The sequence below is a fragment of the Phyllostomus discolor genome, chromosome 7 (genome assembly GCF_004126475.2).
Source record: "Phyllostomus discolor isolate MPI-MPIP mPhyDis1 chromosome 7, mPhyDis1.pri.v3, whole genome shotgun sequence".
Classification (NCBI taxonomy): Eukaryota; Metazoa; Chordata; class Mammalia; order Chiroptera; family Phyllostomidae; genus Phyllostomus; species Phyllostomus discolor.
In genome coordinates this window covers 38,787,970-38,811,420 of record NC_040909.2, presented here as the reverse complement: position 1 = coordinate 38,811,420, position 23,451 = coordinate 38,787,970, and the positions used below count along the sequence as shown (strand labels likewise).

At 41.0% G+C, this 23,451-nt stretch overlaps 1 protein-coding gene across 9 annotated transcripts in view; it reads right to left on the bottom strand.

Moving 5' to 3' along the window:
• Positions 1–3,635: 3,635 nt before the first annotated feature.
• TMCC1 (transmembrane and coiled-coil domain family 1) overlaps positions 3,636–23,451 on the bottom strand; it is a 194,901-nt gene continuing 175,085 nt past the window's right edge. For all 9 annotated transcript variants that reach the window (XM_028517818.2, XM_028517819.2, XM_036030764.1 and 6 more), the window contains 2 exons: positions 10,003–10,138; positions 3,636–7,610 (listed from right to left, as the gene is read on the bottom strand). In XM_028517818.2, the coding sequence (XP_028373619.1) occupies positions 7,296–7,610; positions 10,003–10,138 (451 nt within the window). In that variant the 3' untranslated portion in view covers positions 3,636–7,295. The remainder of the gene's footprint in view (positions 7,611–10,002; positions 10,139–23,451) is intronic.

The window sequence follows — 23,451 nt, the reverse complement described above, 5'->3', positions numbered from 1 at the left end:
AAGTATGGTAGTTATCATTTATTTTCATCATGTTTTGTTGTACATTTAATAGAGGAGCCTTAATAACCATTGAAATGAAGTGTTCTGAAAGAATATTCCTGCCCTGGCTGGCGTAGCTCAGTGGATTGAGCACAGACTGCGAACCAAAGGGTCGCCGGTTTGATTCCCAGTCAGGGCACATGCCTGGGTTGCAGGCCAGGTCCCCAGTGGGAGCCACATGAGAGGCAACCACGCACTGATGTTTCTTGCCCTATCTCCCTCCCTTCCCGTCTCTCTGAAAATATACACAGCCTTTTAAAAAAAGAATATTCCTTTGGATAGTTTAAACATTAAGACAGAAACCTGAATAAATTTTGTCAAGTCTGTTTGCTCTAGCATTTAAGAATTTTAATGCCAGCCATGGCTGGCTAGCTCAGTTGATTAGTGTTGTCTGGAGATGCCATGGTCTCGGGCTCAATCTCTGGTCAGGGCTCATACAAGGATCAATCAATGGATACATCAATAAATGGAATAACAAATCAATGTTTCTCTTTTCATCTATTGGTTTATTTAAAACAAGTAAATAAAAATTAAAAGAAGTTGTTTAATAAAAGAATTTTAATGCCAAAGGTGACAAGGCTTTTTTTTTGTTTGTTTGATTTTTCAATAAGAATTGAACTCTGGGCTTCCTATACCCTCACTTCCCAAATATCCAAGTTTTTCAGCTCCCGCAATTATAGGATCAAAAGGCAAAAGACCAAATACCTTGAACAGCATTTCTCAATTAGCCAATCGACTTAAATGACACAAATAAGGGTACAGGTTCCTTTCGAAAGGATAATAATTATCTTTAAACACAAGGCTGGGTCATTACACCTCCCAATACCTTTAATGGCTTCTCTTGTAGCCATAGGGTAAACCTTAGCATGGCACTCAAGATTTTTTGAAACCTGTCCCCCTTCTACCATTATTAACTTTGTTACTGTTTAGCATTTCTTCCAGGCAGCCTACCTGCCATCCAAGGCTCACTTGCATCTGGTGCTTGAACCACTCATGTCGGCCTTTTTCACATCCATGTTTTTGCCAATACTGTTCCTTCGACATGGACTGCCCTCCCCCGCTCATTAAAAACCCACCACTGCTCAGCCCAGACCACGCCCTCCTCCACCCGCCCTTTCCCCACTGCTTTCAGGACTGCGTCCTACTCTTCACTCCCACACACGGCTTCTGACGGTTACAACATTTCTTCTACCACATTCCTTTTTCCTTCACTTAGCACCTCTCCGTAGCATTCTCTTGTACACAGAATGGGTCTCAAACGCTGTCGGATGAATGAAGGGCTGAGCTGGACAGGCTGTGCCGTCTGCTGCAAGCACGCCTTTTCACGCGTGCCCTCTGGCAGCAAGATATTCATCTGACCCCTAGGCCCAGAAACCCAGGGCTGGAAGAAAGCCCAATGGGTGGTCCAAACTGAGCCCAGAGCCCCTTCCCAAACAACCCTAAAGCAAAAGATGGTCTATTATCTGGCACTAGGAACAGTACCAACCCTTTCCACCTCTGCTCAACGGACTCTCACAACTGGCTTACGCGAGGCCGAATGCTTTCTTTTGAATGCTTATTGGTGATTAATTTCTTTCTCTGTGAACTATTTCTTCATAATCTTTGTCCATTTTCTACCAAGTTGCCTTCTCTTCTTGGTTTGTACTCACTCTTACACTGACACACTGGGGACACCCATCTTTCGTTACATATCCTGCACAGACCTCCTTTCCATCACATCCACTCGCCATTGCCCACCGGTGTCCCTCTCAGCCGTTTCACTCAAGCTTCAGGAGCCTTACGCCTGTAATGAGGCTGACGCTGCCAGTGGGAGACTGGGGGGAATTACGTTAGAACTGCATGTCAAGGACCAAGTATTGGGTGGGCCAAAAAGTCCATGACTTTTTTCCTGTAAAATGAAAGACATATATTTCATTTTCACCGATAACTTTATAGATTTGGATATTTTGAGTATGTCAGCTATCTCCCACTATGGGCTTCCAGTGGGTAGAGGTCAGGGGTGCCGCTAAACATCTTCCAGTGCCTAAGACAGCCCTGCAGCAAAGAATTATTTGACCAAAACGGTGTTAGTGCCAAGAAACTCTGCAAACTAGTTTTGGCATGTTCTACCAGTCACAGCACCTTCTCCATACACTGCATAAATCTATTTTTGCATTTCAGTTGCATTTTCACTTTTCTTGAAATAACAAAGCATAGTATACCAAAAACATTGCATATTTCCTTCCATCTTCAATATTAAGATGGTTGCACAAAAATACATTGATTTTGGTAAGTTTTTTTAAATGCACACTGATATGACAGCTGTCCACAATATAATCTAACAAAATTGTTTCAAATGAAATTAAAGACAACCAAGCACTAGAACTATAGTATGGAAAAAACCGTAATGGACTTTTGCCAACCCGATATTAAGCCTTGCATTCAGTGAGTACTCAACAAATGTTAGCTACTCTTCTTTACCTACACTTGAGGTTGCAAGTTGATGAGGTGTTTAGGTTAGCCCATAGAGTTTTAAAAAAGTACATCTGAATACTTTAGGTGAGGCATACTTTTTCTAGTTGGCCATACCCTCCTCTACCTCCTCAATCTGTTTCTACATCGCAGCTTCTCAGATTTATGGTATAGTCTTCCACTCTCTAGTCTTTAACAAATGAAAAAAAAAAGCAGGCTTTGAGATTATGTATCACCTATAACCAGGGCTGCTCGGTGTGCCCGCCGTGCACCGTACAACACTAGGATGTGCTCTTCCCAGTGTGGCTTACTTACCAAGCCCCTCGGGATTGAGCAATGTACAACCTGCACATCAGTTTCAAAAAGCTTAAGGGGCATTCTCAGAGCAATTTTAAAAGCTTTCACAAGAAGCCTCTTAGTTTCACATCTGCTAGGTAGGATCAAGATGGGGGCAACATTTCTAATTTATAGATATGGTAGGAGGCACAGAGCCAGTAAGTCAGAAGTGTGGCCCCAAATATCTTGAAATGTAGACTGGGGCTATGAAAGACTAGGACATCAGGTCCCTGTTCGGTACCCTCTCAAAGGCGAGATTAAACTTCTGGATTTCCAGAGGCCTCCCGGAGATTGTCAAGGAAAAGCTGTAGTAGAAACTACTATTTCTATAACAAAACCATAGATGGAATAGGCTGGGTAACCTCTTACGTATATATATATTAAAAAACTTCAAATGTTAAATGTTTTACAAAGTATATTCATATACCCAACATAACATCTGTTTATTAACAAAGCGTTGTAAGAATGGACAAGGATTATTATACCGATTTTGGGGTTTTTGGATGCTGAATTTGGGGGCTCTGCCTCTAAAAATCTGCTTCCAAAGGATTAAAAGGCAGTCTTACTTACCAGTCTAAAAATTGTGGCAAAGTACCACAGCTGAAATGATGTGTATAAATCCAGGGAGAGAGTGACAGCCACCGAGCTACCATTTACCGTTTCAAAATACTGGCTAAACACACGCACACACACACACTCACACGTGAAAATATACACACAGTTTCTAATGCACAAACTAGTGGGAAATTTTCAGACTGACAAACTTGTCGCTGGAAACCGAGTATGAAAAAATAAAGAGCAAAACAAACCCGAGTCCAACCACCTCATTAACAGCCGAGGTCTTTATTTCAATTCGTATGTACAGTGAAAGTGCTGCTGCAGGTCTGCAGCAGCCAGACAGATGCAAACGTAATTCTCTCTCAACAATTAGCAGCTTAAGATCTACCAACTACAGTGTTAACGTTCACACGTTCACAAGTGTCATTTCTGTACTTTTCAATTCGTGCAAGTGAGTTTTTACTCTTACACACCTTGATAAAACACACTTACAGTCTAGTAGTCAATCCTACTGAGGGTATCACCTAGCATACATAACAGACAGAAATGTTAACTCTTAGAGCCACATTCAAAATCCCCAGTCTCATTTGGGGGTGAGAACCATAATTTTGCCTCTGAATTTGTGGAATATTTGGTTTTGTTTTGGATGCATATTTTCCAAAGCTGAAAGGCAGCTCCTTTCTGGAACTTGCTCAGAACTCAGCATTTCATCTGACTGTACCTCAAAGGAATATGAAATTACCAACAAAACCAAATGCAGTGAAAACCACATAAAAATATGCTTATTAATAGGACATGGCTAGCAAGGAAGGCTTGATCCCAGTACTATTCTTGGTATCTGATTTTTCCCTCAATTGGGTGGAGGGGGTACAGGGGAGAGAAGGGCACCACCATCAGTGAAGGATAAAATTCAACCTACTTTTACTGTAGGAGCCTGTGGAATAGAAAGCCTTCCTTGCTAGGATGCACTGAGTATATACCAAAGAATTGAAATTGGAGCAGACATATCCTTCAGTGATCATAAACCAGTAAAGTATCAGCATTCTACAACCTGAAGAGTCACCCAGGCCACCACAGCCAGCCTTGCACCACCACTAACAAGTAATCCAGGAATGCTTCATTTCAAAAGGAATGCATGTAGTCTTTTAAAAGAGAAGAAGCATTAAAATGAGGGGAATTTTCCACCCACAGAAAAATTGTTAAATCATTAGAGCGAAGTTATAGAAGAGCTTTGAACAGATGAGAGAATCCAAGAACAGCCATGATGCAAAGAAGCTCAAAGGTAATAGGTGCGGAAAATGGGGAAAGGCATCAAAACAGAGTCATGGTCACAAAAAGCATTAAAAACAGACAACTGTTTGGCCTGGCGAACAATCAAGAGACAGAAGGCCATTGCTGTGCCTGACCCAACCTGGAGGGCCTTCCTAAGACGGCACGACAGAGGAAGATGTAGAGTTAGCAAGGGCATGTTTGGCTGGGAGCTCAGGGGGCTTTCCGGAGGTGAAAACCTTCCTTTGACTGAAACCATTCCAGGGCATCTGGAACAATTCATCTATCACAGTGACTTCAAGTGCCCACAAAACTTAATAGTCTCGACATAGTTTAGAGGACTCAAAGGCTCCATCTTCGAAAAACTGGAGGACTGTGGCTAGAGAATCTTTTCAATAACTTTGTAGGGTTCTCTACTCTGAGCAGTAAGTTCCGGCAGAAAGGGTCAACTGCTAGTTCAGCAAGGTCACGTGTCCTTTGGCACTCCTCTCTAAAGTCACTGCAATATTTTTAGGCAAAGTTAACATTTTAAATACACATGTTTGGGAACAATTGTTTTTGGCTGAACACGAAATGGTTCCAATTATTAAAAAAAAATCACCCCGTGATTAAAAAAAAAAAAATTAACCCTGGTCCCTGCTCTGGGCACTAATTTTGAGAGGTCAACAGAACTAACAGGTGTGCTACAGTCATCTGGGAATGGAATGAAGTCTGGGGTACCTGAGTTAAAATATCGAAATGATTATGGTAACAACATGCTGACTCTGAGAAGGCCAGCCTGCCAAACCCCAGGAGGCTGGAGCTGTCGTGTAAACCACGCTTTCAGAGGGGCAAGGCAATGCTAATCTGGTTTCAAAGGAATTTCCTGGGGATGGGGGAAATAGGCAAAGCATGTTCTGCTATTATTCTGAGGGCACATCTTGTGCCCCTTGCTCATCACTTGGTTGCACAGGGCTGAGGCCAAGAGGGAACAACATTTTGATTCAACACTACAGACATGAAAAGATTAGCCAGACTTTCTAAATAAGCTCTGAAAGCACAAGTTCTACCAGGATGGTGGAACTGGCTATAGGATAAGGAAGAAGTCTCAGTCCATTTTTTAGAACTGTCTATAAAAGTCCACTGAGCATAGTTATGTTAATAAGTCAGCCTATATACATAGAAAACTGACAGCATTTTACACCCCAAACTTGGTTCCTTCTAACCTGATATCTCCTCTGCTCTTTAATGAGAATCACCTTCAGTGGATTCTCTCAGGCAGACAAAATAAAGCTTTGAAATTAAGGATGCAGAGGCCAAAATGTAGACAGAAGATTCAAAATCACTTTGGTTTCAGTAATTAGAGGGTGTTAAAAAATAAATTAAGGAAACACAAGGAATTATTTATGACTCTCTTAAACAGTCTTGCTTTTTCCTAAAGCCAAACCCCAGCCCAAAGTCAGACTGATCATTTACTCGGGGCAAAAAATGTCTACCCTACCGAGCTTCTCCCTGCACACCCCTTCCCTCTCCAACCAAGCCAAGCCCAGGAAGTGGTGGGGGGAGGGGCGGCAAACACCAAAAAGCAGCAGCAGCAGCAGCCAGAAGAGGGAGTTTAAGCTGCATCGCAAAACAAGGGTATTGGAGGGCAGCATTTACAGCGAGTCTTCCCTTACTCAAACTGTTTCATGACAGGAGGGAGCAGCACACTTAAATATCCACACGTTTCTTCATTTAAAAACATCACTTCTTTATTTCAAAGGAAAAATAAAAGACCCTCCCAACCCTTTCCCAAAAAACCCAATAATAATAATAACAATAATAAAAAAATCCTATTAGAAACCATAAGGAAGCACTGAGAGTTTGAGTAGTACATTCTTCAAGTATGCTGTTTGGACTTTTTGTTTTTTTAAATTGGTGACTATACACATATTAAAAAAACAACTTAAAAGTGCGGCCATGGGATTTTGCTTAAAATTAAGTATTTGGAGGGCTACTTCAAAATACTGTAGTAGGACTGTGTGGTGATCCTGTGGGGCACGATGTTCTCACTTTTGCATCCTAGCAAAGGTTAAGGGACCAGGTTCAAAAGCGATCATACTTCCAGCGTTAGTGTGAGCGGCCAACTCGGGTGAAAAAGCCAGGGAGATTCATATGTTCTTCCATGGACAAGGAAAATCCACCCTGAATTCAAAAATTCAGACATGGAATGTGGTACAATTTCACAGTAGAGTTAGTCTGGGAGGAAAAGAGGTGGTGAGCCCAGACAAGGCAGGGTGTTAGGTTTAACCAGTTTCCCTAATCAGGTTTCACATCTTTTTAGTGGGTTTTAGTGCAGTCCTTCAAGCCACAATTTCGATGCCCTTCAGTGTGCTCCAGATTGTTGGTTCATGTTAAAGGACTGTTTAAGATTTGCATCCCAAGGAAAATCATGCTACATAAAAATGATCCAAGATTTTCGCCCAAAAAACTTCTTGGATAAAATCTAAAAAATACTATTGCAATTGCGTCTCTTGAAGAAAAAAAACATTATTCTAAATGTAAACAGATTCACTCAACTCTTCTGTTGTTGTAGAAAACTTCAGAGTAGGTAAGTTGCTGTCTAATTCTTTGCTGCATGCACTCGCCAGAGGGTAGGGGAGCACTGCCTTCTTTTGCCAGCATCATCTGGGGGATGAAAAGAACCGTTCCACATAGCTGAAGAGGGCATCCCAGTGCTTCCAGAGAAAGGCAATGAAAACCACAAGGAATAAAGTGCTGAACGTCCTGTTGCGCGTCTTCATTAGAGGAACCACGCAGTTGGCTACTGTGGAGACAAAGACCAAAAGAACTGCCATGACAGCCAGAAGAATGTTGATGAGTTTGCCCAGTAGGTTCCGGGCAGTGGCATTCTCTAGCCCTTCCAGCTGTACCACCTGCTGCTGCTGCTGTTGCAGCTCCATCTTGGAGATGCGGGTCTGGCACGCCTCCAGGGCCTCCTGTGGGCCAGAACAGGGAATAGTTAAGCCTTTTGCACACAAGTAATCTGAGTCACTGACCTGCCCCTTGGGCAAGCCAGATGCATCTTGAACTATGCCAATGATTTTAAATATGCTAGAGAGTGACCACAGTATCATGGTGGAATGAGAAGACTTCTTTGTTTCTCCCCTTACATTTACAAGTTGGATAACTGTAACTCAACAAAGGATCCCATGCTCGACATGCACACATGCCTAAAACATCTGACGAGGCAGGCAAAGAAGACTGAGCCCTGGTTGGGTGGCTCATATGGTTGGAGCATCATCCCGTACACCAACAGGTTGCAGGTCCCCAGTCAGGGCACATAAGTATGTTACAGAAGGGAACCCACCGATGTTTCTCTCATCTTCCTCCCTTCCCCCCTCTCTCAATTCAATGAACATATCCTCAGGTGAGGATTAAAAAAGGTTTTTTTCCAGTCAAGACTACAGAGTAGGCAGACATGGCTCACCTCTTCGCACAACCATATCAAAATTGCAACTAAAATATCGAACACCCATCACTCAGAACCGTCAGAAATCGAGCTGAGTGGAAGTCTGGCAACCATGAAATTAAAGAAACCACATCCACTAAGACTAAGCAGGCAAGCTGGTGCCATATCTGTGACCCCATCAACCTGGCTAACACTGTTTGATCAGCCTTGGAGATCCCCAGAGACTCCACCCCACCCAACTTAAGGGCCCACCCAAGCTTCTTTTCCATATGAATGGCTGGTCTAGGTTCCTGCTGCACGACTTCCTAAATCGTATCAAACAAGCAACAGCTGGTGGGAAAGGGCTCTCTGCTCTGTCTTTTAAGTACATTCCCCTTTTTAAGGTTGATCTCTGTAAAGAGGACACTATGTTGAAATGCTAGACCAAACTTTAGAAGTGATCTGCTCCCCTTAAGGCCATGACCTTCAGCCATAAGTTCTTATGAAATTTACAGTAACATTTAGAGAACAGAATCTATTCCCTTAGCTGTGGTCAGGTATCTTCCGAAGTTCAGCAGTGGTGGAACCCTGGGTTTTTCCGGTCTTGTTTCAATGGGTCCTAGTTTCCTAGGATTTGAAGTGAAGGCCAGAAACTTCAGACTGAAGTTAGCTGGAGAATGGACAATGGATACTTCCTAGTCCACTGTGACTTGAGAAAAAACAATAAACAGAATTCTAGGGGCCAACAGAACACAGCTGCTGGACAAATAATGTAGACATCATCTTGATTCTTTTATGCTACTGCAATACAAGTTTCCTGGAAACTTGTTTTCTTAAAAAAGTTTTCTTAAAACTAAGACTAGTTTTAAGATGCCTTCATATGAAACCACCAACTGTTCCATTACAAATACTTCCCAACTGGGATGAGCAAAAGTTAAATATTCTATTTTCTCACAGAATACACCAGAGGGCTACTATTAACCTTAAATATTACTGCGTGTGGCATTCTTGCAACCCCCCTGGCAATATGCCTGACAAACACTTGGACTTAGCAGCTAGGACAAAAGCACCTTTGCCACAGCAGTAGAAAGGACAGATGGCCCCGAGACTGCCAGAGCAGCACCTGAAGCACTGACTGGCAGACGGAATAATGCTCGTGGTTCTCCACAGACTGAGACTACTGTGATTCAAGAAACATTACCCAAGAACTGAAGCAAGCATATCACTTCCAAATGGTATACATTTCTGAGAAATGCACCTCATTTGAAGAATAGGTCTATTACAGTTGGTCTTAGCTTCTTTTGATACTCTACCCTCCTCTTTTCCTCCAAACTTTTTTACCATCATAAAATACACATAACATAAAATTTACCATTTTAAAGTGTACAATTCAATGACATTTAGTAAATTCACCATGTAACCATCACTACTATCAAAATTCCAGAACATTTTCACCACCCCCAAAAGCAACCCCTAACTCCTTGGCTATCACTTCCTATTCCCCTTTCCCGCAGCCCCAACAACCACTAATCTACTTTCCACCTTCAAAGCTTGGGCTGTTCAGGATATGTCATATAAATGGAGCCATATGTTATGTGGCCTTTTGTGACTGGTTTCTTTCACTGAACACAATGCTTCCAGCATCACCCATGTTGTAAAACTGTATCAGCACTTCATTTCTTTTTCTTTTTTTATTGTGGTAAAATACACATATAACAAAATCTATTATTTTAACTATTTTTAAGTGTACAGTTCAGTGGTATTAAATACATTCCTATCGTTGTACAACCCACATTCATCTTACAGCTATTTTCATGCTGTAAACTGAAACTCTGTACCCAATGAAATAACAATCCCTCCAAGACCCCTAATCCCTAGTCCTTGGTGACAACCATTCTACTTTCTTTTAATTTTTTTACACCTGGATCCTTCATGCTAACCTGGATGTCCCGGGCCCGTTCATAGGACTGATATGCAATTTTCTCTTCCATGCTGGCCAATTCCTGCTTCAGGTTCAAGATTTCATTCTGATGGAGCTCTGTTAGGTCATTTAGTTGTTCTTCTAGTCGTTCACATCTAAGAAGAAGGGGAGAAGTTAAACGTTTAGGCATTCTGTATTTTTTTCTGGTATTATTCACATCCAAACTCATTTTGCAAAGGAAGAAAATAAAAACACAAAGAAACTGAGTGGCCTGGGGTGACAGGGCATGCTGGTGGGAACAGCACGTCCCTGGAATGGACAGCTCATCACAAGGCCATATCACAGCGGCAACATAACTCTTCCACATTCTTCTTCATACACAGTATGTGTCATGATGCCAGCAGCCCTGGTTAGCTTTGAGCATACCTATAATAAATGAGGCAGTTCCTATTCTATTCTGAGCAGCACATGGGAGAGGCAAAAACCAGAATATAATTAAGCAAGTCTCATCAAAAGATAAACAACACACAAATGGAAAATGACCAAGAATTCACCACTAGCTTATTCTGACACCGGACAGGTCACTGGCCTGGATGTTCATGGTTCAGAGCCCGTCGTTCCCATGGCCAAGCACAGTACCTGGGACATCTTAGTCAACAATATTTACTGAAAGCCTGATGTGTGTCAGGTATGTTCAGAGTACTGGGAATACCATGGTAAGCAAGATAGAGATCCTGCCTTCAGGAGTTTACATTCTAAAGAAGGAGATAGAAGAGACGGGGGAGAGGCAGAAAAACCAAAATGCTTGCAGATATGGAAAAGTAAACCAAATAAGATCACTAGGGGTACAGAATAGATTGCCTGGCAGCTGGTTAAGCTAGAATGATCAGGGAAGGCCTCTTTCCTGTTCAACACTCGTCAACAATGAGAAGTAGAACTTGAATGATGACATAAGTGCTAGGGCGATGGGGTGGGTGGACATCTCAAAGCAGAAGGAAGAGCAAGTATAAAGTTCTTAAGATGGGAACAAATTTGGCAGGTTTGAGGGACAGGCTGCAGGCCTCATAGATGAATAAAAATGAGGGAAAATGAACCTCTTTAGAAGCAGGGATCATTTTATTAGGGTATATTTTTAGTCCTGAGAGAGAGAGAGAGAGAGAGAGAGAGAGAGAGGTTGAGAGAGAAATATCAATCGGCTGCCTCCCATATGTGCCCCAACTGAGACTTGAACTTGCAACCTAGGTATGTGCCCTGACTGGAATTGAACTGGCAACCTTTTCTTTTGGTGTATGGGATGGCACTCTAACCAACTGAGCCACCCAGTCGGGGTGGAAGGAGGGATCATTTTAATTCACCTTGTATCTGCAGCACTTAGAGGACTACATATAAGAAAGTTTATTCTACATAAAGACAGAACCTGGGCAGGGCATCTAAGGATCAATAGGACTGGAGCAGGTTTAAAGGCTAAGATCAGAGATTCCAGGTGGAAAAGAACATGGGTAAATGGCAGGAGGTAGAATGTACAGAATAACTGAAACAGTGGGTCTATGTTGGAGGAAAAAAGGAAAATTTGCTATGAAAAGGTAGGCAGGGGAGTGGGGATTCTGGAATAAACAGTACCTGGTCCAAAGCGGGTTGCTGAAGGGGGAGAGGGTGACATGATGGACACAGTGTTTAGGAAAACAGGTAGTGGTGAGGAGGACAGATTGAGGTAGGTTGTGTGTCAAGTCCCAGGAATCAAAGAGCTACACAGTTAGTAGGAAGGCTGAAGACTACACATTTAAAAATACTAGAAAGGAGCCCTGGCTAATGTGGCTCAGTGAATTGAGCACCGGCCTACAAACCTAGAGGTCTCCGGTTTGATTCCCAGTCAGGGCATGTGCCTGGGTTGCAGGCCAGGTCCCCATGTGGGGGTGTGCGAGAGGAAACTGACAGATGTAGCTCTCACATTTTGATGCTTCTCTCCCTTTCTTCCTTTCTCTCTAAAAATAAAGTCTTTTTAAAAAAAGACTAGAAAGGAAAGAATAAACACATCTCCAGCTTATGGCGACTAGAATGGAAGGCTGTTTCTCAGACAAAGGGCTCACCCCAACAGAAGAATATATTACCACTGAGCACTACTCAGGCAAGCACATACCTAACACTAGCACGTGAGCCTCAGGGGACATTATATTAAAATAAAAATAAAAATGCCAGAACAAACTCAAACATTTAAAACTACTCTCCTCTTTCCCTTGTTTTTAAATACACCTATAGTACACAAACTTTTAAGAAATACATGGAGCCCTGCCCGGGTGGCTCAGCTGGCTGGGCTACACCGAAAAGCTGTGGGTCTGATTCCCAGGCAGGGCACACACCTAGGCTGCAGGTTTGATTCTCAGTTGGGGTGTGCATGGGAGGTACCCAATTGATGTTTCTCCACCCCCTTCCTCTTTCTCTAAAATCAATAAACATATCCTTGGGTGAGGATTAAAAAAAAAAAGAAACACACAAGTTCTTTGTTTAAGGAAATTTTTCTGTTGCAGCATCACCAATATTCTCGCTCTAATAATTATATAAAAATTATGTGGAAAATAACTATATTCTAAACTTCATTCTTTCTCTAAGAAACAAGGGCTTTTTTAAAAAGTTATAGTCTGAGTCTTTTTACTATGTTTCTGAATCCTACTTAGTTCTCCTTTATCCTTGACAGGGATCTGTACTGCTTTCTTTCATGACGAAACTGTTACTGCAGTGACTGTACAGAGTGAGCAAAAAGCATCCCCACCTTTTGTCTGTAACTAGGGCTAATATTGTCTATGACCCTGACTTTTCACGTCATCTGCTGCTCAGGGCATGTGCTCGAAAACAGGTGCCACCTTTGGAACTTTTTTCCACCAAATTTTAAGTTCACCGAATGTCATGAGATTAACATATTGTCTTTTAGTGAAATTAAGCCCACTGTTTTATGGCGATTTTAAATTTAATTAAAGAATTTATTGATTTAAGAGAGAAGGCTGGGAGGGGGAGAGGGATAAAGACAGCGGGAGAGAGAGAAATGATGTGCTGTTCCACTTACTTATGCATTTATTGGCTGATTCTTGTTATGTGCCCTGACTGAGGGACTGAACCCACAACCTTGGTGTATTGGGACGAAGCGGACACTCTAACCAACTGAGCTATCTGGCTAGGGTTATGATGTTTTTAGTGTTTGATGATTTTCTTCATTCTCTCTCTTCACTAGAGTATTTAAGAGAAAGGCTGGGCTTAGCAGCGAATAACTCTCCCAAGCTAAGAACTGATGTTGGTAGCAGGGAGGGAACTGTGGTGGTAGCAACCAGTCTGTGTGGCTGAGGAAAGCAGACCCACATGACATCTTTGGCATGTGTTCCATAGGCTATGGCCCCAACCTCTCGGCCCACAAATTGTACAGTCTGTAAGGAATGCTAGGGAATCTTATTTGATATTAAACATGGCTCACATATAACATTAGAACAAATTAAAAAGTAATAGCAACAGCAATAGCAGAGCTACCATTTATTCAGTGCTTTCTATGCAAATTAATTTCTACAACCCCAAGAAGGTAGTAGGTATTACCTTCGCTTTACAGATGAGGAAACTGACGCTCAGTGAGGTAAAGGGACTTGCCCAAGGCACAGAGAAATTAAGTAAGGGAGTTAGGATTTAAATCCAGGTTTGTTTGACTTTAAAACTCAAGGATTTTATTTTACTTTACTTTATTCATTTTTAGAGAGAGGGGAAGGGAGGGAGAAGAGGAGGGAGAGAAAAACTGATGTGTGAGAGAAACATCCATTGCCTCTTACACACCACCAACTGGAGACCTAGCCGCAACCCAAGCATATGTCCTGATCAGGAATCGAACTGGTGGCCTTTCACTTTGACGGATGATGCCCAGCCCACTGACCCACATCAGTCAGGGCAAAACCCAAGTTTTTAACCTTTACACTGTGATGTCATTTCCAAGCTACTCAAGACACCCAGATAAGCTAAGTCCATCCCTTTATAAGAAATCTCAGGTCTATAGCTAATCCAAATCACATAGTTACAAAGGGAGAAGTAAAATAATGTACTGCCATGATGGTTTGGAGCTTGATGGCAAGATAGAGTCAATGGGAGGAAGGGTGTAATAAAAAGATCATGAACCCAGAATAAAAGAAGATAGTGACAGCCCTGGCTGGTGTTGCTCAGTGGATTGAGTGCCAGACTAAGGACCAAAGGGTCATTGGTTCAGTTCCCAGTCAGGGCACGTGCCTGGGTTGTGGATGGGGTCCCTGGTGGGGAGCGCTTGAGAGGTAACTGCACACTGATATTTCTCTCCCTTTCTTTTTCTCCCCTTCCCCTCTCTGGAAATAAATAAATAAAATCTTTTCAAAAAAAAGAAGAAGAAGGTAATAACAAGTGTTGGTGAGGATACATAGAAATTTGAACCCTGGCATATAGCTGGTGGAAATGTAACATGGTACAACTGCTTTGGAAAACAGTCTGGAAGTTTCTCAAAACGCTAAACTTCTGACCTAGAAATTCTACTCCAAGTATACAAAAAGAGAAATGAAAACTTATTTTCACACAAAATCTTGCACACAAATGTTCATAGCAGCATTGTTCATAATAGCCACAAAGTGGAACAACTCGATGTCCATCAACTAATGAATGGGTAAATAAAATGTGGTATGTTCATAAAATGAATTATTATTTGGAAAGAAAAAAAGTAATGACACATGCTACAATATGGATGAGTCTTGAAAATACTATGCTAAGTAAAAGATGTCAGTCAGAAAGGACTACAAATTGTATGAAACCACACATGTGAAACGTTCAGAATAGGCAGAGCTACAGAGACAAAAAGACTAATGGCTGCCAGGGGCTGAACAGGACTGGGAAGATTAAAGGCTGATGAAAATGCCCTAAGCCCTGGCTGGCGTGGCTGAGTGGGTTAAGCGCTGCCTAAGAACCAAAGGGTCACAGCTTGATTCCCAGTCACGGCACATGCCTGGGTTGGGGATGTGAAAGAGGGAACTGATGGATGTTTCTCTCACACCTTGATGTTTGTCCCCCCCTTACCCCCCTCTAGAAAATAAGTAAAATCTTAAAAAATAAAATGTCCTGAAATTGATTAAGGTGATGGTTGCATATATTTGTGAATATACTAAAAATCATTGATTTGTATACTTTAAATGGGTGAACTGTATATGAATTTTATCTCAATAAAGCTATTAAGAAAGATTAAGGATGTTGGTAATGTACCTTTAGATGCATTAAAATATAAGACAGATGTAGGATGGGGTAGATGGAAAGATATGTGATAAAACAATATAGTAAAATATAGAATCTAAGAGGTAAGTGAATTGGCATTCACTGCAAAATTTTTTTGAGTTTGCAGTGTGTCTGAAAGTAAAAAAATAATAAACTTTGGGGGGGATGATTATAGTTGTTATAGCCAGGAACATTTGGGTTTAAGTCCTGGTTCCTGCTCATAAACTGCAGAACACAATTAAGAATTACCTAGAGAATTATGATTTTCTGAAAAAGAAGTCACAGCTGTCATTGTGTAACTGAAACCCTCTTACACAAATAGTTGTGTTTGGGTTACCATAGTAAATACCTCCAATCAGCAGGAAACATCAGGGAGGAAGCTGAGAAAGCCATAAACCTCCAGGCTTTTCTAAAATGTGATGAACAAAGAGGCTGGCAAGATGCCCTTAGTGTCTTGGAGCGTAGGTTCTCTGGGTTGCCTCACTGCCTTGAAAGAACATTATTGGCCTGTCATTATTAAAACATTTTCCCTCTTTTGTTCACCTAGGTCATGGGAGTTTGTTCCTCAGTTTTTTCACAAAACTCAACAGACCTGATCATACTTAGCAATTCCAGTCAACCATTTTTTCAGTGCCATCAGCCTTGGAGTGGTTTACGTAATCCACATGTGAAATTATGGCCCCAAAACAGGCTAACACAAAGAGCCCACTAAAAGTGATGTGGTATTATTTTGGGTACAGAAGCGCATATGGGAAGGAATTTAGGGTTCAGTCTAAGCTCTTTAATCACCATAAGCATCAAAACATCTAAACACTAGCACCCAAAATAACAAGAACAATGGTAAGTAATCTCCCCCTATGCCTTTTTCCATGTATCATCTGCCTCTGAGGAACTTAGATTCATGAGGACATTTCTACATTAATTCTCACCTCCTTCTTCCCCAGAAGGTACCTTCACTTTATAATTAATAAATGGAAGGCCCTGGCTGGTGTGGCTCAGTGGATTGAGTGGCAGCCTGTGAAACAAAGGGTTGCCAGTTGGGCTGGGGGGGTGGGGTGGGGAGTGAGAGCCAACCATTTTTTAAATAAATAAGATCTTAAAAAAAAGGAAAAAGAAATGGGAGGCCAAGAAAGATGTAGTAACTTTTCCCTGTTAGTGAGGTGTAGTTAGGATCTGAACCACTTGGTTCATGCCTTTTATTTTTAGATTTTTTATTGTTGCTTTAAAAAAATATTTTATTTATTTTTTAGAGAGGGGGAGGGAAGGGAGAAAGAGAGAGAAACATTGATGTGTGACAGATACACTGACGGGCTGTCTCTTGTACACCCCTGACTGGGACCCGGCCCACAACCCAGGCATGTGCCCTAACCAGGGAATTGAAACCAGTGACCTTTCAGTTCACATTTCAGTTCACAGACCGGCAACTCAATCCACTGAGCCACACCAGCCAAGGCTTTTTATTGTTGCTTTTTAAAAACCTTTCTCCTGTACTATTAATCAAATGCAAAATCTGAAGAAGAACAAAAAGGAAGAAAATGTCCACATTCCAGTTCCCACAGAATTCCCATCACTCCCATTATTATTAACATTATAATCTCTTTTGCTTACTTCACTTGCTAGTCTTTACTTCCTGTCTGAATTCTGAAATGGAGAAGCCAGATACACAGGGAATTCATATAAAGAACATCTCTATCTTTTCATTAAATATGAACACCAAACCAAAGACTAGGGAGTAAAAAAAGGAAGGTCAATTGTGTACAGCCTTTCCTATGTGTTTTTTTTTAAGCCAAGAACTTCTTGAAAGGGATTTTAATTTTAACCCCTTCATCTGATACTAAAGCCCTCTGGACATGAGAAGGGGGATTCCTGAGTTTACTAGGGTATGATTGGCGCATCTTTTCATGGGACTCCGTCTGGAACACAAGGCAGCATGAGATTAATAGTCTCAGTCTGAGAATTTTTACTTGAAGGGCTACTTATTTATTTATTTATTTATAGAGGGAAGGGAGGGAGAAAGAGAGAGAGAGAGAGAGAGAGAAACATCAATGTGCGATTGCTGGGGGTCATGGCCTGCAACCCAGGCATGTACCCTGGCTGGGAATCGAACCTGCAACACTTTGGTTCGCAGCCCGCACTCAATCCACTGAGCTATGCCAGCCAGGGCTTCGAAGGGCCTTCTTAAATCATTACAACTCAAAGGAAGCACAGACACCTAAATACGATTTGAGTGTAACTATTAGCAAACAGAAAGCCTTAACACTGTAGAATCTTGTTTAAAAAAGTAGGTTAGGTCATATTTGGACAGGTGAAATCCCCCCCCCCCCCCCCCAACAAACCAGAATTAAAACCTGCTCTACCTACAAAGTACTAAAACACATCTAGATTTTCTTACAGGGAAACAATTCATAAAGGAATACTGATCCTGAAAAAGTTTCTTCCACTGGATTAATCAACACAGTAGTTAGGTTCCTAGATCAAAGATAAGCCAGGGCTCTTTTGGGCCAAGTTCCTGAGGAATGAGAAAATGGGTGTGTACTGGTTGGGAATGCTTCACCTAATGCACCACTCTTTGGGTGTGGCTCAAAAGTTTGGAGTCATCTCTGAGAACCAGTGTTGCTTCCCTAGTTGGGTAACAGGTCACTAGGACAGAATGGGTGAAGAATCTTGCAGAGCAGGAATTAAGATAAACAGAGAGAACTAGGTCCCAGGGCTGACACAGATAGGCAGCTACAGCAGCAAATTACTCTGTTATTCCCCAACGACTTGCCAGGGATCTAAGGTAGCTTCTGCTAGTGCCTGACCAGAATGAAGAGACACAGCTGGGGTAGCAGATACGATGTGCAGTGGGGGCTTGAATACATTCTTAGCTGAGCTGTGGAAAGTGAATTTTGCCTTGTACCTTCTGTTACCTCATTTGTGCTGAAGCCTGAAAAGAGGCTCAGAAACACTGAACTAGCCTTCCATTGAAAAACAAAAAGTATAGAACCTGTCTCCAGTCGACAATTAGTTCCCCAAACTTTCAGGGTAGTGCATCATTTAAACAGATAGCAGATGCCTACAGCACATAGGGAATAAATAAAAGCCTAGAGGGGCTTTCTGGGCAGTTTGGAAACTTGGTAATGACAGCTTTGTAACATCCTGGCACACCCCAGACCGTAGTAGTTGCTTCCACACACATTATTTCATTTAATAATGTCAACGATCCTGTACAACAGGCATCATCTTGTTTTCATAGAAGAAACTGAGGCTTAGATGAGCAACATAATGTCACACAGCTAATTAGTGTCAGAACTGGCAAGAAAATTCAGGTTCCTCTAACCTCAACTCATTAATGAATTTCGTCTCTCTTCCTTTCTTCCCTATTCCAGCCGTCCTCCTTCCTGTTTTCCCTCCATTACCTGTTTAGTGGCTAAAGTGGGAGAAGCTCATCTGTAAATCTCTTTTATGAAAGGAACTTACCTTTCCTAACAGCATCTCCTAATTAGGCTTTTTTCTCTTGTAAACAAAGAGCTAATTTGATTCACTATTTTCAGTTTCTATTTCAAACATCTTGGCTAAGCCTAGTCTACATATCCTCTGGAGATTCTCTGATCAATTTACTAGATGACAAACAGGGCTAAAATCTGGAATAAAGGGGCTAACATGGCTATATCTGTCTTATGCCCAGTACTAATTAAATAAAGTAAAACTATATTTAAACAACAATTTGTTTAGCTAGAGCTCCACTGGTCTATGGCTAAGTGAGTAAGCCTAGTTACTGACCGGTCTGCCTGTGGTGGCTGCTCGTGGTGACTGCCTCCCTCTGTATTTTTACTCCGATGACTCAATGCAATTTAAAATATCTCTGGGCTTAATACAATCTCAAAAGCCAGTTTTCAAAGGACAGTAATCCCCTTAAAATAGAAGTGTTCAAAATGGCATTACTGTTCATCAACACCAGAAGGGTTTTTAGCCTGCCCTACATGATAATGCTTTATGTAGGTAGTAGCTGAGTATGATTCTGGGTCAGATCCTCTAAGGGAAAAACTATAAAAGGAACCTGTAAAACTGTCCATGAATTGTTTTCCTCATTCTCTTCTGTTTTCAAAGCATTTTGCCACAGCTGAATTTCTTCCTGCAGTTAGTCATTAATGTATTATATTCACTAGGGAAATAGGACTAGTCCTTCAATTTTTAAACAGCAAATTAAATGTAAGTTAAACCATTTTACTGTATGATCTGGCAAAAGTCACTTTAACTTTCTAGGCCTCAGTGTACTCGTTTGTAGAACAAGATTAAACTAGACACCTGAGGGCTCCTTCTATCTCTGAAGTACTAAGCGGATGCCATTGCCACCAACATATCTGCAATAATACTTTAACAGATGAAGAGACTGAAGCAATACAAGAAGAATCTGAAGTCAGTCCAGATCCCATCACTAAAAGATGTCTAAATCCTTAAATCCTGCCTCCTACTTTCCCAAAATACATAATCTCACTCATATTTGAGTGTCCAATGCAAAGCTCAAAGTCTAAACTCATAGTTATTAGTTGAAAGTTGGAGTGGAGTTTAGATCCAAGCTCTGCTACAATGGCTTCCAGGGCTAAGTGCATGTGGGTGGCTGAAGTACTACTATCCAGTCTGGCACAATTATGTGAGTGGAGGCGGGGGGGGGGGGGGGGGGGGAGAGAGAGAAGGAAGAGAGACTGTCCTCTGTAGGCTCCTTAACGCTTCTGATTATTCCAGAGCAAGCAGACAGTCTTGAGCAAAAATCCTAACCTGGCACTACTCAGTCAGTGAGTGACATTACTGCGAAGCGACTCTGGAAAGAGGAGAATAAGAATGGGAATGGAGGTTTCCTTAAGTAGCTCTCCCCTGTTATATAACTACACTATTGTTCTAGCTTGAGGAAACTTTCCAGAGCTTGTGTATATGTAGAATTTTCTAAAATATGTTAAAAATAGTGACTTGACTTTTAGTGAAACACATACTTTGACATGTAAAAGGCCCCCAAAACCCACTGCCAGTGCAGTCAAGGTTTCTTACAGCTAGAGTATTAACTAGTCTTTCAGTCACAGAGATTTTAGGGGTAAGCTTGGAAATAAAACAAACCTGGCCTGGTATGAAAAGAACACTGGTTTTGGAGTCAGATAAAACTGGGTTTGGTTCCTGGTTTCATCACTTACCAAGCAAACAAACTTTGGCAAATTTTAAAACTCCACTGGGTTTAAATTTCCTTATCTGTAAAATGGGGATAATACACTCCAACTGCAGGGCTATTGTGAGGATTAGCAAATACAGGGTCTGGCATAAATAATGCCTCCCATTTTTTATTACAAAATCATAAGCAAGTAATTCTGTAACATAACAACATCATACTCAAGCCCGCCATATGACACTTAGGTGAACTGTTCAAATTAAAACTATAAATTATTACACCCATATTACTACCCTACCACCAGCACTTGAGCAGGCCTTACTTCTGCTGAACCCTACATATGTAGAGCACCAAGAACTGTGCACATCACAGGAGTTTAGTAAATGCTGACATGGTGGTGTCCTCCTCCTCATCCCTTAAATAACAAGCAGCAACACTGTGTATGGCCTCCCTCCTGTCAACTGAGGTAATTAGTAAAATAGACCAAAGCACAGAAAATAACCAGAAATGCGCCTAGAGCAGCTGTGTACGCATTAACTGGTTCTTGATCAGAGAAGAGTCCCTATGTCCATCCATAGCCTCCTTCCTTCCTAGACAAAAAACACAAGCTATAGGAGAGCAGAAATAGAAATTACTGGCTGGCCAAAAAATCCATTACATTTTTTCTGTAAAATAAAAGACATATTTTTCATTTTCACCAATAACTTTATTGATTTAGATATTTTGAGTATGTCAGCTATCTCTGGTTGTTGGTTTCTAGTGGGTAGAAGCCAGGGGTCCTGCTGAACATCTCCCAATACATAAGACAACCCCACAGCAAAGAATTATTTGGCCAGAATGCCAATAGTACAGGAAACTTTGCAAATCACTTTTGACACATTCAATCAGTCACAGCCCCTTTTCACAGCACTGCACATATCTTTTATTGTGCTTCAGTTGTGTTTTTACCTTTCTTGAAATAACAAAGCATAATACACCAAAAACGTGTATTTTCTTCCATCTTCAGTATTAAAATGGCTGCACAAAAATTCACCAGTTTTGATAAGCTTTTTAAAAAGTGTACACTGAATACTCTGGTTTCTCTTCAGATCATATAAATCTTTTGCCTTTTAAAAAAACTGTATGCTGATATGACAGCTATCACAATACAATCTAACAAAATTGCTTTGAATGAAGTCAAAGACAACAAGCACTGTTAAAACCATTGTATGGAAAAAACTAAACAAACTATTTGGCCAGCCCAATAGTAAAGAGAGACTTCTGTGGGCAGCTCACTAACAGTGTGGTGATGTGAAAGGGGAAAAAACATACCACAAAAAGCAGACAAAAGAACTTTATAAAAAGTGTGTAGGACCGTTCATTGTAGAGGCAGGTAACCTTACACTACAATGTAAAAAGTTCTGGTGCTTAAAAGAGTAAGATTCAATCTGTGGGAAAAATTTCACTTATGTGAAACAGTTCAATTCAAAGACCAATAAAATTAGATTTACTGTATAAAGGCATATGTAATGAAGGAGAAATCTCTAATTGTTCTGTACTTAATAATACTGATGCAACACAGCAGTTGAGAAAGCTTGTGACTTTTCCACTGCTTTTTTTTTGGAGGGAAAGGCTTTCTTTCTTCAAAATTCTGTTTTAAGTAAAGACTATTCTAAAGTTGAAGTGATATGACATAAGTCAAATTACACATTATATCCTGTTTTTCCTGCCTCCCAGGTTTTAGCTATTTTTGAAAATTCAAAAGTTTTCTTTATTCTCTCTTTATTGCATAAAACTAGTCATTTGCCTATTACAGAGAATCCAAAGTCAATGAAAGAAATGCACTTCTTATTAGCTCATAGTTGATTCAGACTATGTTCTTCTAATAAGGTGACAATGAGTTCTGTTCTCTCCTTTTTCTTAATTATTTTACTTATTTGTAAAATTTATTTTTAGAGAGAGGGGAAGGGAGGGAGAAAGGGAAAGGAGGGAGGGAAATATCAATGTGTGGTGGCCTCTTGTGCACCCCTCTACTAGGGACCTGGCCCGTAACCCAGGCATGTGCCCTGGCTGGGAACTGAACCGGTGACCCTTTGGTTTGCAAGCTGGTGCTCAATCCACTGAGCCACACCAGCCAGGGCTGAATTATTTGAAATTGACACAAAGGTTGGCCTTGGGAGACCTGTTTTTCCTCTCTAATTTTCTCACATTGGCCTACATCTGACCTGAAGACTTAACAGCTCTACTTGAATTTTAAACTCTAGAAGAATGTAAAGACTGGAATTTGTCCATTTAAAATAAAAGGGTTGAAGCAGGCAATTGGTTTTTCAAGCAACTGACTACGGAACACCCAGGTCTCCATGATTCAGAGGGGTGTATTATAATAGCAGCAGTAGCAGCTGCTACTTAACATCAACAGAGTGCTTACTGGGCTGGGCACCAAGTTAAGTGCTTTACATAAATTAGTTCATTTAAATGTCACAGTTACCTTATGAAGGACTATTATTTTCCTGGAAACCAGGACTTAGGAATGTAAGAAACTCACCCAGTTTTCAAGATTAGTAACTGGCAGAACTATAATTTGAACCTAAGAGTTAGGTATAATAGGGTACAAAGGGCCAGGTGTTTTATTTTTCAGAGTCCATTTGAATATTTGTTAGATTGCTCACTGCTTTAGATATTGTCTTCTACATATATTGAAGTATATACAAAATACTGAATTAATAAAAGTAATGTATTTGCTTTTAGAACTTCACTTCTCTCGCCCATACTTCTTTTTTTTTTTTTCCATTAAAGTTCTCGTTAGAACTGAAAGACTGAAGAGTGACGGTCAGAGGTAGGACTGAATTACTGATTAGTATTTTCACATGTGAAAGAGCTTGCTGCTGTAAGTCCTTTCAGAGCTAACTGATACACATGAATAATTTGTTTCAGGCCCTGAGATTATCTCATAAAAGCAAACTTAAAAAAAAAAACAATGAAAAATAAGAGAGGTGAAAGGGACCTTAAGAGATTGTTCAGCTCTTGAGGTAGTAGAATTACTGAGGATTCCCTCTGGTTAGTAACTGGGACAAAAGCAGAACTCACATCTTTCTTTCT